General features: G+C 37.4%; 1 protein-coding gene across 1 annotated transcript in view; it reads left to right on the plus strand.

Annotated features, from left to right (window-relative positions):
* Positions 1–18,282, plus strand: part of LOC118754087 (putative vitellogenin receptor) — a 62,484-nt gene that overhangs the window by 42,461 nt on the left and 1,741 nt on the right. The window contains exons 4-12 of the mRNA XM_036488952.1: positions 7,134–7,384; positions 7,455–7,928; positions 7,986–8,630; positions 12,301–13,203; positions 13,268–13,412; positions 13,484–14,292; positions 14,356–14,622; positions 14,861–15,922; positions 15,988–17,099. Coding sequence (XP_036344845.1) covers positions 7,134–7,384; positions 7,455–7,928; positions 7,986–8,630; positions 12,301–13,203; positions 13,268–13,412; positions 13,484–14,292; positions 14,356–14,622; positions 14,861–15,922; positions 15,988–17,099 — 5,668 coding nt within the window. The remainder of the gene's footprint in view (positions 1–7,133; positions 7,385–7,454; positions 7,929–7,985; positions 8,631–12,300; positions 13,204–13,267; positions 13,413–13,483; positions 14,293–14,355; positions 14,623–14,860; positions 15,923–15,987; positions 17,100–18,282) is intronic.

The following is an 18,282-nucleotide window of genomic DNA, read 5'->3' on the forward strand; positions in this document are numbered from 1 at the left end:
TTCTTCCGATATCTCAACTTTTCCTAGAGTTATCGTGTACACAAACATACGGACAGACAGACAGACGGAGATGGACTAATCAACTTCTCTTTTTATTCTGGGCATTTACGGTATATACATACATATGTACATAAATGTAGTATATATCTATCTCGATTTTGGTTGTTCCAAATATCCGTTACGTGAGAAAAGTTATAGTACCCTACTGCAGAAGTGCGTAGTAAATATGTTTAAATAGTATACCTTTTAATTAATAATTAATAAAAAAAAATTTTACAATGTAACTCCTCAACCCCTCTTTAAAGAAAACAAGAACCCTTATAAAATTTCGTTTTGAAATTTTTAAATTTGAAAACTGAAGAAAAAAATTAATAGAAAAAAAATCATATAAATTAAATTTATATATACATATATTCTGCGAAAAAATGTATACAATCAATTTTTAAACCCTTTTCGCAATTGGTGTACTCTTGTAACCGGTAAATTTTGTTACCATCTCATAAGCTGGTAACAAAATATTGCCCCGCCCCGTGAAATATGCAATGCCAGAATTTCCATAATTCTTCATGGCTGAATATATAGCACTACCAACGTTCCTAGAATCGCGGTGACATGAACAGGTAACATTTTTTGGTAATAAAATTTTCCGGTTACAAAATCTTCGGTTACGTGCAAATACGAAGGGACAGATGCCGGTAATGAAATTCTTAAGTTTTTTCAAGCAAGAGTTTTAAAAACTCAATTCTATTGACACTGTTTTATATTTCTATATACAGTTCACTAGTTTCGAATCCAATTTATGTAAATGTATGTATCAAGATGTGTCCTTTGTGCTCGACGGTTGCGATGTTTGTTTTGACTGATTTCGCACCAGTCATTAGCCATGGGTTAATGTCAGAAAACGTCTATACATACGCGATGAAATACATACATACGTATACATATATGTTTTTTTTCAATTCCAGATATGTTTAAACTTTAAAGTATAAAATATATCAACCCTGGGAAAAAAGTATTAGTACTGAATGGTAAAAACGTGTGCATTCATTTTAAATATACAATCATGTGTGTGTGCGAATGCTTCTGTTACATTCACATTCCATACTGAATATGAATCTACCATTCAAAAACACAACACAGTTTATTTGTTTTCAAGCATTTTAAGCCACTCAGGAATGAGGCTTTTTTTATACAAACAAACAATCAAAATTTTGAAAAGAATGTCGAGTGAATGCAGATCCTATTGATTCAATCATTTTACAGCTCTGCTACTTAATAACTTAACAATAATACTTTATACTACTTAACAGAGTGTCCAGATTTGCGATTCCGCGCCAGCTTTGCGATTTATTTTGGATATTTGCGCGTAAAAATTTAGGAAATCGCCATTGGCGATTTTTGGCGATTTTTTCCCTTCAAATAATTTTTTTCCAATTATAAAAAATATACAAAACTTGGTTTTCCACGATAATCCTACGGAAGAGGCTAATGAACTGCGTGAAAAAACTTGACTTAAGAAGCAATCCAAGAACTTTTGAAACGATTACCTAGTCAATTAAATACTTTTAAAAAACCTTTGATTTTGTCACCAGAAAAGTGTGTGAATCACAAGAGGGCGAGTTTCAGTGACCTACCAATTCACTATTTGACTTTGAAGGAAAGAAAAGCAGCGGAAACTGAATATTTAAATCTTTTAACTTTCCCATGGAATAACTTTTCTCAGAACCATTCCATCTGACTCTGAATAATTTTGGATAATTGCATACGGAGCACTCACATGCTTTGTTGAGCGCGTTTTTTACAATTTACAACGCTTTTATCAACTTGCAATGTTGTGTGTCCAGAAACTTTCAATGTTGTGGATCCAGAAACTTTCAATGTTGTGTGTCCGACACCATTTCAAAAGTTCCTATAAAAAAGCAAGGTGCACAGGGCGACATCTGTAGTGAATAGGGCGAGGTAGATGACATCTAGATGTCACCCTATGTACTACGTTTGCCTCAGCGGAAATAGACGACACGCCATTTCTTTAAATAAAATTAATTGGTGCTCGTTTGTATGTACATACATATGTAAATGCATGTGTGTGCACCTTTCTATTAATATCGTTGAATTATTTTAATATCTATTGCAAAATTTTATTCAGACAGGACTAAAAAGTAGAAAATAAATAATATAAAAAAAACTTTTTCATATACAACGCTTTTATAAATGGACTAAAAAGTAGAAAATAATATTTCTCAGTCCCATAGAATTTGTTTTGATAACTTTTGATTTTGAAATTTTAGCAAAAGTCATTATAAACAATCTATGAAATTGAAAATGAAAAGCGTGGGGCGCATGTAATACACTTGAATTGATATGAAAAGTAATATATAAAAATAAATATATGCAAAATAGTTCGATTTTCATCACACCGCGTTAAACCATGACCATTTCGAGTAGAAGTTTATAGGTTGAAACGAATAATGAAATTGCCGAAAATACGGGAAAATCTTGTCCCGGCGGAATATTTTAAATTTAGTGCAAACCTCATCCCGGCAAATACGGAACATTTGGCAACGCTACAAGTTATTATCGTTATTATCTTTAATTCGACATACATATATTATCATGACCTACTTTTTGGTTTCAACAATTTAGTGTTAAAAAAATATAAATAAACAAAGCAAATAAATCTATTATACCTTCTCGTTGAAATCAGCGTAAAAAGTTCTATCAATCGGCATTTTTGGATATTTTATAGCTAAACGGTCGCTATTCTACACTTGCTCCAGAAAATTACGCAAACGAAGGTGATGCCAACGAATATTTAGTATGAAGAATTTTAGGTTTTACTAAAAATATAACTTGAAACTGTAGAATGAGCAACATTCTGCACAAGTAAGGAAGCCGATTTTATGTGTGGGAGCGTGAAGACTGTTTTATTACAAAACCTTTCTATTATTGAATCATGATATGTAAGTATGTATGTATATTAGTATGTACTCTACTCTGTAGTCAAATGTACTAGCTGTAAACTACCTCACAACTAGTATGAACCGCATGCCCAACTAGTCAGCCAACTATCTTTTTTCCATGCAATCAACTGGTATTTTTAACATGGGGATGTCCTACGAGATGGCAATTGTCAGATTTCGGTCAAAATTATACCAGTCTCATACTAGTTCAAAATAGGCAGAAAAATGCTAGTCCAATTATGGACCAAAACCACTACTTTGGCAGTCAAAAAATGAAATGAATTCATGAATATAGAATAAAAAACTTTTGATTAAGTGCACTTTAATATATTACACATTTTTATTTAGCAGCCTTAGATTTTCCAATAATTAGTGTTAAATTTTTTTAGTATTAATTAAAATCAAAAATAAATACATAAATATCCCAGACTTTCGAACATAAATTTAAATACATTTTTCATTAAATGTTATTAAAAGTAAAAGGTTTCAGGTACAATAAATACTATATTTTTATCTTAATAATTTTTAATACGCAAAAGAAAACATTTTAGTTAAAAATAAAATGAATACTTTAGTTCATTTTTGAACGATCTAAAATAGAAATAAAAGTGTTCATTAAAATAAATTAAATTCATTAACTTTGCACATTTTAGTATATTATTTTTAAAAATTTATAAAGGTAATAATTAATGTTTAAAATTTGAGGTTTGGATAATAATAAAATAAATAAATAGTTCTTAATTTTTATCCATTGTTCGGCTTGTTGATTGATAATAGAAATTAACAGATAATTATGTTAATCGTGTTATTAAAAAAAGTCAAAAATAATTGAAAATTATCAAAAACAACAAAATAATAATGTAATTAAAATTAATGATTTAATTAACATTTTTTTCAGTAATTAATTATTAATCATTAAAAAGGTGGTAATATCGGTATGTAATCATTAAACGGTTATCCAAAAAACATGCTTTAATCAATAATCATTATGAATATTTATCATTATTTAACAGGTCTGGTATAATTGAACACGTACTCGATTTATTGGTTAAAAAATATACCCAAATAAAAGTTATAATATTTTGTGTACTTTATTGTATTAAACTGTAGAAGTCAAATAAAACATGGCATGACTAAATCGTTTTGTACTTGGCACAAGTCTGATCATTTTCGAACTAGTTCGGTTTCTGTCAGGAAATTCTAGTTGTAAACTAGAATTTTTCCTGACTAGTTTGGGGTTTCGCTGCAAGATAGCTATCTTTAATAAGGAATAACGGCATCTAGTGCCCGCCAGATGACGCGTGCAGCGCATTGTTTAGTTGCTGCTGCATCCACTGCTTAGTAGAGGTCGCTGTATGTTTCCGGCATAAATTTGAAACTTTTCCAATACTATACTACTTAATAACTTAACAAAACTACTTATACTACTTAATAACTTTTAAAAATCCTGCAGTAAATTTAGAGACAGTCCCATATAAAATATGTGCATGGAAAACTTTGAGCTCTTTGCGCACTTTGTAAATATTTTTTTAATTCAAAATAAAACAATAGGGGTATATTTTTCAGTATAGAACAATCCTTGGGGGTGGTGGTATTGAAATTCCGACTTTACTTTTTTTTTGACCACCCGAATATATGTAATCAGTGCGCGCTTCTACTCCGCCGCGCCTGGGTTCAAGCCCTGGTCAAAAGCAACATGGAAAAAATATAGAAAAAAAGTTTTTTCTTAACAGGAGGTCGTTCCTCGGCAGGCAATGGCAAACCTCCGAGCATTTTTCTGCCATGAAAAACAGCTTCTCATAAAAATACGATCGCCGTTCGGAGTCGGTGTAAAACTGTAGATCTCTACATATGTGTACGCGCCAATCTATTATTAGTATTAATATATGTACATCAGACTGCATCAGCAAAAAAAAGTTACGGTTTTTCCGGCGGGATTACAAAATTTATTATATTTCAAAACGTCCACCAAAATATTTCGGAAAAAATATTAAGACTTAAGCGAACTTGGCCGATTTGAAAATGCCTCCAAAAATGCAGTTTTTTATGAATAAAAATAGTTTCTTAAAGAACTTTTTGAAAAAGTTCCCTTAGATGACAAATCAGATTAGGCTTAAAACATCTGCATAAAAATCTTTTCTACGGACTCGTAATAATGAGAGTTTTGGTGCTGTTTTTTTTTGCTTTTTTCAAAGATTGATTTACGAAAAACTTAAATAACTTGGCCAAAACTATCCTGATTTAGACTTATGCGATTTCGGTGCACAAAAGTCATTCGTGTCCCACTTTTTTTTTTCAAATACCAACACATCTTAATTCAGCTTTGAATGATGTTCGTTTATCCTACCTTTCTCTTTCATCCTTTGAATGAGCTTATTAGCAAAGAAATAAAAAGGCTGAGAAAATACCTTTCCAATGATACCTCACAAGTCTAAATCGGAAGAGTTTAGGTTCAGTTATTCAAGTTTTTCTTATACCAATCTTTGAAAAAAGTTAAAAAAAACAGCATCAAAAATCACATTATTACGATTCCGTTAAAACTTTTTTTCATTTTTTTTAATATTTTTATGTAATTTTTTTTAAGCTTAAACCCTTTTGTCATTTGAGGGGATTTTTTCAAAAAACATCTTTAAGAAACTATTTTTATTCTTAAAAAACTCCATTTCTGGAGGCATTTACAAATCGGTCAAGCTCGCTTAAATCTTAATATTTTTCCGAAATATTTTGGTGGACGTGTTGGAATATAATAGATTTTATAATTCCAATGGAAAAACAGTACCGACTTTTTTTTGTATGGGGAGTGATGCAGTCTATTGTACATACATTAGAGTGGTCCAACGAAATTTCAAAGATAGGGTGGGGTACTTTCCAAAATGTTTCCTCTTGCCGAAAGAGGTGCTGGTATCACACCTTACGTTTCTATGTATATATTTAGATGATGCTCATGATGACCATTTTTTACTCTAGAATTATTGTGTACATATATTAAAAATTGGACCACTCTAACATACATACATATATACATACTTTTTAAAAATTGGAGTTGACATTTATTATACACATTATGCGTGTTATTTCTTTACCGGCACCCTGTTTTTATATCCAACGCAACTGCTAACTGTTCTTATGTAGACTTTCTTTCCAATGCATTTGCTGTGCAGGCACCCGGCACTTTTGCTTTGTGTGCGGAACGTCAGTCAATTTCGGCTAAAACGCGCTAAAGCGCGGCAAATAATTGTGTCGATCAGGAAAAGCAAATTTAAATATTTTTATGTGGTTTTATGTGTAAAAGTAACTCAGTCTATAAAAAAATTTGAATAATTTGTGTAAAATATTGTGTAATAGAAGTTATATTATTAAGTGAGAAAATAAAAACAGAAAAATATTTAACTATAAAGCGTATTTAGACCGATCGCTGGCATTAATAATATTTTAAAAGGGCGTTCAATGTGAGTATACATGAAAAATTTTTTTAATAATTCTTTTTAACGTAAATTTTATGGAAAAAATCAAATAAAGTTTTGTACAAGAAATTCTTTAATATCGATTTTTTGGATAAATTGGTTCCGATTTCGTCCGAACCGGAAATTTATAATTTATGTATAGCGAATTATGCACTGGAAAATCTACATATTTGTGGCATTTTGATAACACAGCTTATCTCGAGTTAGGTCAGTTTCGCTTTGAAGCAATATTAAATTGGGTGCCCGAACAATATTTCAACCATTAACTAGCTATATGTGTTTTTTATGATGCCCCTTTTTGACAAGCTTAATAAAAATTTAAATTTTTTAAAGAAAAGTGACTCTGTTTTTAATCTAAAGTCAAAACTTCTAAAGTCACTTAAGTGGTTTTAAAAAAAATGTCACAGTTAGGTATACTAGTTATATATGTGCGACAACAAGCATATTTTCAATTATAAATAGAAAGTTTTATGAAGTGATAAAAAAGCATATATTAAAAAAATAAAAAAGGAAATAAAAAGTTTTATGCACTCCTAAAAATTTGTTAGCTAACCTAAAATTCTTAATTCGTCCGATATCTCAGCCATGTGATTGCGGCCGCTCTGCTTTCATCTTTTTATCTTTCACTTTATGTACTTCAATTGCTTTTCCGCTCTCTTAATCGTCAGCTGCATTTTACTAATTGTTTCTCTCCATTCCTACGCTGCAGGGCAAAAGCCTTCCGCTTACCGTTACAAAATGTGCGGAAGAAATTACAGCCAGCCGTCGCTGCACCCAACTGCATTGTTAATTTTGTTGTCGTTGTGCTCATTCTGTTGCCGCCATTTTTCGCACGCGCTTCAGAGTTCCACCATTGCGGTGCCGATCACTTCGAGTGCCGAGACGGAAGCTGCATCTTACAGGAGAAGATGTGTGATGGACGTCATGACTGTCTAGATAGCTCGGACGAGCTCGATTGTGGTAAGTGGTGTTTAACTCTTCAAATGGCATTCCGCCAAAAACTCATTTCCTCATAAACAAATCATTGCAGAGAAGAAAATGTGCCGCAAACCTAATTGGTTCCAATGTGCCAAACCCAATGGCCCCTGCTTGTCATCGGAACTGATTTGCAATGGTGTCGAGAACTGCCCTGGCGGCGAAGATGAATTGGACTGCGTCAGCTCGTCTTCAAGGTGGTCGTCGTCCTCGCTGTGGATCAGCGGTGGCGCTGGCAGGGCAAGTTCAGCGAGCGCTGATGTCGGCACGGGCGGCTGGCATTCGTCAAAACGGAATTGCAGCACTTTCGAGTACACCTGCCGCACGGATAAGACTTGCATACCTTTGGATTTTATGTGCGATGGCAAGAGCGATTGCCATGATCGTTCCGATGAGGTGGATGGTTGTGAGCGCGCCAGAACGAATTGCATTGGTTTCTTTTGCGACAATAAAAAATGTCTGGAGAGTAAAAAATGGATTTGCGATGGTGTTGATGATTGCGGCGATGGCAGTGATGAACGGAAATGTGGTAAGGGTTTCGTTATAAATATCCAGAACTCCATTTAATCGCTATGGCGGATTGTAGGTTTCAATTGCACACTGGAAGCGGGCCAGTTCTTGTGTCACGACAACTCCAGCTGCTTATCAATCGATGCAGCTTGCAATGGTAAGGCGGAGTGTGCGGATGGTAGTGATGAGTCACACCTATGCACCACAACAACCAACAATTGCAGCACAAAAGCATGTCCGCCGGCGTCGATATGCAGAATGTTACCCGAGTCGGGCGCGCAGTGTATTTGTCCCAAAGGTTATCGTATGTCAGCGGTAGAGAATGTTTGTAGAGATATCGACGAGTGTTCGGAGATTTATGGTCTGTGCTCGCAAGGTTGTACGAATACGCGCGGTTCGTATCGTTGTACCTGTGATGAGGGCTATATACTAAAGGCTGATAATAGCACTTGTGAGGCATATGGCGGTGATCCGCTTCTGCTCTACACCACTCAAATGGCTGTGATGGGCGTGCATTTGCGTGATAAGTTCGTCTATGCAGTGGCAAAGAATTTGACCAAAGTAATTGGTGTCGCATTCGATGGGCAAAACATCTATTGGACGAACATACAGAATGAGGCGGAGAGCATAGTAAAGGCAAATGTTGATGGGACCAACCATGAAATACTACTCACCTCAGGATTGGATGCACCAGAGGACTTGGCAGTAGATTGGCTAACAGGTTAGTGAATGTAAACTTTGATTGTGGTAGTAGTTTGAAAATCGTAATTTTTTATCTATATTTTTTCACATAAGAATAATGGTTAGATTTGGAGATTTAGTTTTTTCGGTAAAATTTAATCGGTATTTTGTAATTTTTCTTTGTTTTATCAAAGATAACACAGGTCCACAAAAAAAAATCGATGAAGGTTCCTTTGACCAAACTTAGTCTATTACATGTTTGTGGGCTCGCTGAACCCGAATCTGAAGTCCGTTTTGCTCCATCACGTCTGCATTTTTTTCTAACCTCAAAAAACATCTCGGATTTTACGTGACAGAGAAAATCCGAGGTGTTTTTTGAGGTTAGGAAAAAATCTAGATGTGATGACTTCAGCGACCCCAATAATTTTTTTCGTCTCGCGGGTCGTTTATTTCAAGATGAAAATGATTTACGTCTTCTCTTAATAATTATATGGGAATTTTATTGAAATGAAACTTTTTAATTGTCATCAAATCTGCGTCGATGGTTCGATTTTCAAAAATGAGGTGTCAAATTAGAGGGATTTGCTTCTACGTGGTTTTAGTTTTTTTAAGGGTTGCCAGATGTTAGCAAATAAAAATCCAATAATCGAGCTCGGAGATATAACTACAACAACAACAACAACAACAACAACAACATATAAATAACGTCCCGAGAGACGAGAAATATATAAATCCCATATAATTATTATGAAAATACGTAAATAATTTCCATCTGGCAATAAACGTCCCGCGAGACGAAAAAAGATATTTCTCGTAAATAATTATTATATAAAGACGAAAAAAATTTACCTTAAAACAAGGCGAGGTTTTTGATCCCAAGTATTATTTGGGGTCTCTGATTAATACCACTGTACGGCAAAATCAACTTTTTTTATTAGACCAAACCAATTTTATTTAAGAAACTGAGTCATAGGTATAACAGGGGTTTCTCCATTTTTCGAAGTTAGCCTCCGTAATCGAGATATGGGCCTTCGAAGTTCGAAATAGGACCTTTTGCTTTTATATTAATGGTATATAACTTTTTTTGTGCAAACTATATTACAGGTGCTATATGGGGTCAAAGTTCAGCAAACAATTTTGAACTGATTTTCAAAAAATTTATATCGTTGTTAAGGCGATTAAATCCCCTTTCTTCCGATATGCATGTTTGTATACTTCGCATATAAAAATTTTAGAAAAAACACATTTAAATGAAAAAATATTTTATAAAAAAAAATATTTTAAACAAAAAAATTAATAACAGTTTATAAAAAAAATGGTGTCGTTATAAAGACGATTAAATCGCCTTTCTTCTGATATACATGTTTGTATACTTCCTATATAAAATTTTGAGAAAAAACACATTTAAAGGAAAAAATACCTTTATTTTATAAAAAATTAAACAAAAAAATTACTAACCGATTTTTGAAACGATAGTAGCGTTTTAAAGGCGATCAAACCCCCTTTCTTCCGATATGCATATTTGTGTACTTCGTATAAAAAATTTAAGTAAAACCACATTTAAAGGAAAAAATATTTTTTTTTTATAAAAAAAATATTTCAAACAAAAAAATTACCGACCGATTTTTAGACAATTGCTACCGATGCAAAGGCAATTAAACCCCCTTTCTTCTGATATATATATTTCTATACTTCGTATATAAAAATTTGAGAAAAACGCTTAAAATAAAAAATACCAATTTTTTCATACAAAAAATATTTTAAACAAAAAAATTACTAATAAGTTATGCAGTTAAATACTTTATTTAAATAAAACAGAACATTTACTTTTCTTTTATATATAACCTGTTATGTAAAAGGGTGTCTTTATATTTTTATATGCCTCAGACTTTTGTTACATATAATTTTGCTTTATTTTTAACAGGGCTGTCGGTGAACAAGAACGAATTAATATTTAAAACTCTATTAATTATTGGTTTTATTTAAATACGGTATTCAGTTGTATTACTAATTAGTAATTTTTCTGTAAATTTTTTTTTTATAAGAAAAAATTTTTATTTTTTCCCTTGAAGTGTTTTTTCTAAAATTTTTATATACGAAGTATACAAATATGCATATCACAAGGGGGTTAAATCGCATTTACAACGCTATGAGGCGGACCACGTCTTAATTTTTACTTTTTTTGACTTTTATATACAATAATTAAAAATAATTTTTTACCAAAGGTCCAATTTCGAACTTCGAAGGCCCATATCTCGATTTCGAAGGCTATCTTCGAAAAACGGAGAAATTACTTTTTTTACTTATGACTTAATCTCTTAAAAAGGAGTTAGTTTGGTCCAATACCCAACCGAGTGCTGCACAGCGTAATTTTGTCAGATGCCTACAGCCTTAATACTTTTAATCTTTCATATGAAATCAATTGTAATTTTTTTACAAGGTGGCAACTCCATTTAAAAGTTTTGTTGAATTAAATTTATTTATTTATTTATTTGAGCCTAGAGGATAAATACATATTTTAGCAGGGTCTCTTTGTCGGCTCTCCCGGCTACCGTCTTGAAAAATGTTCTCCTGACACCGTGCTGAGAAGGAGAAAAGATCACCAAACGTGCCTTCCAGCATCATGGGGCGAATTCGCCTTGGGAATTTGGCGCCATCTACGTACACGTCGATCTCTAGCTTAATGGTGAAGGTGTGACGATGGATTTTGGGACGGAAACGTTGAGGTCACCATTATCGTGCAATCGTCTGCATCGCTCAGCTGTCGGCCGAGGTAGTTTCGTCATGTTAAGGTCAACGTCAGGTAGATCATGCTCCTGACCGAACCCCCCATTAATTCTATTGGAGTTGGCGTCACGAAGTTCAACTCACACTTGACGTCCACAAAGATAACCAGATATCGATTCTACGACTCTCGGAAGTCTACCCTGCTAAGAGTGGCGTAGAGATGACCACGTTATGCCTATTCGGAAGATCATTTCTGCATACTTTTGATCTTATTGCTTTCAAAGCCGACTGGTTATCGACGAAAATAATGGAATTTCAAGCGGAAACCTCTCCATTTAGTAGAAGACGATCTGGTCCTTCGAATAGAGACCGTCGCCGATTCCGTACAATATCTTTGACTTCTCTGATAGTAATACCACTATCTTCCACTCGTAAGCCTACGTCACATTCTTCTCTGTTAGAAAACCGCGTATGTAGGTCTCCTCATATTGAAGTCCCAAACTGGTGTAGTATAGTCAGTGAAAGGGTCTAAGTAAACTTTTATTCTAAATATTAAACAAAGTTGGTTGGTTTTCACATGTTAGCTTCCCTGAGTCTGAAGGCCACATTGCAGTCGCACTATAAACGAAAATGTTCAGCAGTGGCAGGTAAAAAATCATACTAAGCCCCTCCAGGGGAGCGACACTCAACGTTCCCGATATGCTGAAGTATGTGAGCCTGTGGTCTTTCTCAATTAGTGCCCTGTTGTTTGCTTTGATTAGAGCTTTCCAACAGACTAGGGCCCTTTGCAGAAAGTACCTTATTTACAGTAAGCGTCCATAAGGAATCTATAGAAATCTTTACAAAGCTTATCCAACGGGCTATGTTTTGGTCGTAGCTGATCTAACCGTTCGTTCGTTCACTTTCTTTCTCTTTCCCTCTCTCGCTTTTCTTACTCACATTTCTTGCTCACTTTATTCCCGTGCTGTCCTAACACTTTCCAGGCAACATCTACTTCTCGGACAATACCCTGCACCACATCGCTGTTTGCTCCAATGATGGCCTCTTTTGCACTGTGCTCGTAACCATGGATGTACATCAGCCGCGTGGCGTTGCGCTCTGGCCGCAGAGTGGTCAAATGTTCTGGACGGATTGGGGCGTGAAACCGATGATTGCGCGGGCATCTATGGATGGCAGAAACTCGTTGCCATTGGTTACCGACGACATACACTGGCCGAATGGTATTGCCTTGGATATGCACAATGATCGCATCTATTGGGTTGATGCCAAGTTGGCGACCATGGAAAGCATACGACCCGATGGCACTGATCGACGTCGCATACTCGACGGTATAATGAAACATCCCTACGGCTTAGCCATCTTTGAAGATAATATCTACTGGTCCGATTGGGGCACAAAGAGTGTACATAAGTGCAATAAATTCACGGGGAAGGGCCATCAAGTAGTCACTAAAGATCGCACCATCTACGCTGTGCATATCTATCACTCCGCTAAGCAGCCTAAGACTAATCACGCGTGCATGCGCATGCGTTGTTCACACCTTTGTTTGCTCACCGAAAACAATAGTTCCACTTGCGCTTGTCCTGATGGCATGCAGCTGGATGCCTATCGTTTGCGTTGCGTGAAGACACACAAAAAACAGCGACTCTTCATTGCTATAAAGAATTCACTGCTCGAGATGGAGCACACAAAGTTTGGGCGGCATACCATCCTGGAGACGCATCAGCTGCCGCTTTACATCAGCGAAATGGCTTACAATAATGTAAATGAAAAGGTGATCATTGCCGATAATGTGCAACGCACGATCTTTCAGTACGATATGCTGACCAACAACATATCGGTGTTGGCACGCGAGAACATCGGCAATATAACGGCCATCGCATTTGGTAAATTTTAAATTCGTTTGTGTTTCGAAAACTGTTCATAAATACACAATACCACCGTTCACAGATCACCTAGCGCACAATGTTTACTGGACCGATGCGGAACGGCATGTGGTGGAGGTGTACTCCATGCAGACGCGACAACGCGCTTTGGTCAACTTCTTCGCTGGGATGGAGGTGCCAATAGCGCTCGCTGTGATACCAGAAGATGGGTAAGTTCCTTACCGCTATTCACTTGACTATTCAAAGCATTTTTTTTATTAAAATCATCTCACTCCACAAGTGTAATGTTTGTGGCGCTACGTACACGCAAGTACGTCCACATAGACCAGCTACCACTTAGCGGCCGCGGACCACACTCGCACGCTTTTGAGGACGAGCTCGGCGATGACGACATCCGATTTGTCACTGACTTCGAGATGAAAACTCTTTACTGGTCCGATAGCGAACTTGACCGCATCTCCTTCACCGACTATCGTAATCTACACGATTTCACTTTCCGTACACGCCTTAAGCGGCCGTACTCACTGGCACTGGTCGAAGACGATATCTTCTGGACGCAACTTCGTTCCTCCGCCATACACTGGACGCACAAGAACAATTTGGGCACAGTGAAGCGCGTAGAAATACAAGTCGCGCAGCCAGCGTTCGCACACGCTTTACCCGCACGCATTCCACTATTGGCCAGCCAGCCAGTCTCCACCGAAGATCATCCCTGCCAGCATGGAAATGGTGGTTGTTCGCATGTTTGTGTGACGGTTACAAAATTAGTCAGCGCCTGTTTATGCCCTGCGGGTCTAGTCTTTCGTGATATGACCAATAGTACTTGCATCGAAGCGATAGACTGCGAGTTTCGTTGCCGTTCAGGTGAGTGTCTGACACAATCGCGACGCTGCAATGGTCGCAGAGACTGCCCCGATGGTTCGGATGAGTTGGGTTGCGATCCGGCTAGCGTCAAGCTGCACAAAGTTGTGTGTGCTATTGGCGAGTATGCGTGTCACGATGCAACACAGTGCGTAAAAATGGAGCAGCGCTGCGATGAAAAGAAGAATTGTCGCGATGGCTCGGATGAGACACACTGTGAGAAATTTGGTTGGTTGTTTTTGAAATATACTACAACAGACTTTAGAACGAACTAAGTATTCAATATTTTAGATAAGGACAAGCGCTGTCACATGCATCAACATGCCTGCGACAATGGCAACTGTGTGGATTTGAGTGTATTGTGTGATGGCGCAGATGATTGCGGTGATCGCTCGGATGAGGCCAATTGTAAATCGAATCATGATCAGCAGACGGCGGATATGCCTGTTTGTGCATCGGACATGTTCCAGTGCAACACAGGTACTTGCATTGCACAGAGCTGGGAATGCGATGGAAAATTGGATTGTACGGATGCCTCGGACGAACACGAAAAATGCGGTAAGAATGGTGTACGGCACGTAATACCACGAGGTTTTGAAACAATAAACAAAATTGTGGGGCGTAAAATTTTTTGATCAAGAAGAGGTGCCGAAGGTTTTTATTTCCTGGGTATTCCTTCTCTGATAATGGAGAATCTTGGAGTAATCGAACCTGCAGAGCTGTAGAAATCTCACCATTATTTTCTGCTGAACTAGTTTCAAGAACTCACATCATCCTCTTTCTTTCAACACTTTAGGCCTTAAGGAATGCCCAACCGACATGCACAAATGTATGCTTGGTCAGTGCATTGATCGACGTCTGGTCTGTGATGGACACAATGACTGCGGTGACTACTCGGACGAGCTGAATTGCGACTTCGCTACAGGAAAACAAAGAAATCTGACTTGTGGCTCAGCCGAAAACCCTATGTATCGGTGTCCTAGTGATGCCAGCATATGTCTGGAGTTGGGCGCACGTTGTAATGGCACCACAGAGTGTCCGCGCGGCGAGGATGAGGAAAAGTGTGGCACGGTTTGTAGCATCTACGAGTTTCAGTGCAAGTCTACTAAAGAATGTATACGCATGGAATTTCGTTGTGATCGCGACAAGGATTGCGCTGACGGTTCTGATGAACTGAACTGTGAACATTACAAAAATTCAACCACGGTCGGTATGATGACAACCAAGCTGAATGAACGGCCTTGCGGACCGAACATGTTCGATTGCAAAGATGGACAGTGTGTGGAAATGTCGCGTGTGTGTAATAATTTCGATGACTGTGATACGGGCGCTGATGAGGGACCTCTCTGCGATACTGCCTGCAGCGGTTTATCGAATAGACCATTTTGTACGCACAAATGCCGTCCAACACCTATGGGTGCGGTTTGCTCATGCTTTCCAGGCTATCGCTTGGACGTGGATCATCGCACTTGTATCGACGTGAACGAGTGCGAGGAAAGTGAACCATGTGCGCAACTTTGTGAGAACACACATGGTTCGTATCGCTGCAAGTGCTATCCGGACTTTATGTTGCGTCCCGACAAGACCACCTGCAAATCGATTGAAAGTCAGTCGACACTAATGTTCTCCACCTACAATGAAGTGCGCAGCATGACAGAGCAGCCAATCACTTTGCGAGTCGCTTGGTCGGTAAATGACTCAAAGATCTCGGGCTTCGATTTGAACGTGCACAAACGAATGGCTTACTTTACCACCGATGTGGAGGATGTGTTATACAAAGTGGACATGGATAAGGGCGAGGTGAAGTCTGGGCTGTGGGTGCAGACCCCCACAAAGGTGGCGGTAGATTGGATCACAGGTGAGAAAGTTTTGATAAATGCGCCGGTAAGTCTTTTGTTTACATTTCAACTTTCTCCCACACAGACAATGTCTATGTCATTACGCGCGCTGGGCAGTACGGCATCAAGGTGTGCTCGTTTGAGGCAAGGATGTGTGGCCTGATAGTTCAAGCCAACCCGCGCGAAACTATACGCGCATTGGCTGTAGACGCACTCAGTCGTCGGCTCTTTTATGCCACCGTGCGCGCAGAAAGCTTTAATGAACCTATTACCGAGATCAACACGGCCCACTTGGATGGCAAGAAACATGTGACACTGCTACTAAAGCGCGGCGGTTATATCACCGCCTTAGCCTGCGATCCTTACAAGCGTGAACTCTACTTTGTGGACATGCACACAAAAACACTGCAAGTATTTGATTATCGCCCGAGCAGTTCGGGTGTGCCGCGCACTATTATACAAAAGGGTAATGTAGTTATGCATCCATCTGGGCTCACCATCTATGAGAATCAAGCGTTTATTGTGAACATCGGCTCCAAGGAGGCAGTGCACTGTCAGCTTTTTGGCGCACACACCTGCAAAGCCTTCAACTTGAACATACTCAACGCCGAAGATGTTGTGGTAGACGGCGCAACGCGACAACCACACGCCACTAACCCTTGTGACATGGCCAAGTGTCATGGTATGTGTGTGCAGGCCGATTACGGTTATGAGTGTATGTGTGGCGATGCTTTTGTTGGTGAAAATGTACGCTGTCCGAAAGAAGCAACTAATGAGATACTGTCCAGTGCTTTGCTTAACGATGAGGGGTACTCGGACCACCATGAGTCGACTCCACATGCTGCGGTTACAATTATTTTGATTTTGTTGCTCTTAGCTATGCTTTGCACCGGCGTTGGGTACTTGTACTATCGTCGCGTCTCTCAGGGTCATCGTGATTTCAATATCAACCTGCATTTCCAGAATCCATTATCTGCATTCACCAGCGTCGGTGTCGGCGGCGGTAAATTTGCAGGCAGCATGCAGCAGCAGAGCGGCATCAGCAGCACAACCGCCTCTTTTGACGGAGACACACACAGCAACGGCGGCAGCGGAGGTACCGAGAAAAAGCAATATATTTCGCCGATTTATAGATTCTTGCGAAATTCCAGAAACGACTCGCTTTCGGGTGCGGAGATTCTTCTCGAGGCGTCAGCGGTAAGTAAAGTGGACTGTTTTCTTAATAAATTTTTTAAGTACTTAAGTCAGTATCCGATAAAGACTTTGATAAGCCGAAATAATTGGAGTTGTGACTTTGTTTGATCTGTCTACTGTCATTTAATGTACCTATATATAGCTTGCCCTGCGAATTCTTATTTTGCGGCCGTTGTTGTAATGATATTACTTAGGCCTTTAGGGTGAGCGAATTGCTATATATATTTCTTAGTTTTGGAGAGACCAGTGTGAAATCTTTATTCGGGTTCTTAGCGAGTCCTTAGCGAGTAAATATTTTATTTTTCGGTAATTTTTTATAAAAATATGGTCAATTCTACAACATAAAACCCAAAAATCAGGGTTCCGAACCTTGTGCAAAATTAAAGAAAATTCCGCAAAATTTCATTCAAATATTGCACTTTTTATTTACGCTCTCTTGCAGTATGCAGTTTTTTAGCCCATTCAATTGTAGTATAACGAAGTGCAAGTTTGTGGAGGCTAGGACTTACCATTGATTTTTAGGAATTTTTTTTGTTGAAGGTGTCGCTCATTTTCTCCATATAAAATAATGTTTGATAATTTTTTTATATGGATAAAATGTGCGACAAATTCAACAAAAAAATTTCCCAAAAATCAATGGTAAGTCCTAGCTTCCTCATACTTGCACTTTATTATACTAAAATTGAATGGGCTAAAAAACTGCATACTCAAATTTTTTCTAGCGAGCGTAAATAAAATGTGCCATATTTGAATGAAATTTTGCAGAATTTTCTTTAATTTTGCACAAGGTTTGGAACTTTTCTTTTTGGGGTTTTTGTTGTAGAATTAACCAAATTTTTATAAAAAATTTGCGAAAAATAAAATATTTAAAAAATAGTTGCCCCTATTGTAAAAAATTCGCTGTACCTAAACTTTATTGACTGACTGTACATAATTGTTGCCCGCACAATGCATAATTGACACCTACAGTCATGTGAAAAATAATAGGGCCACGACATTTTGACCAATTTTTGGCATTTTTCTTTTGTTTGTTTAATGTTTATTATTTTTTTATAAAAATACAAACAGAAAATTAGAAAAGTTTCACAAAGCCGATTAAATTCTAATGCTAGTTTCAAGTGGGTAAGAATTTTTGTTGATTTTTGACAATTTTTTGGCCGATGGTGTTATTACTTCTATACACTTT

Source organism: Rhagoletis pomonella, unplaced genomic scaffold (genome assembly GCF_013731165.1).
Source record: "Rhagoletis pomonella isolate Grant_MI unplaced genomic scaffold, Rhpom_1.0 Rhpom_scaffold_00002, whole genome shotgun sequence".
Lineage (NCBI taxonomy): Eukaryota > Metazoa > Arthropoda > Insecta > Diptera > Tephritidae > Rhagoletis > Rhagoletis pomonella.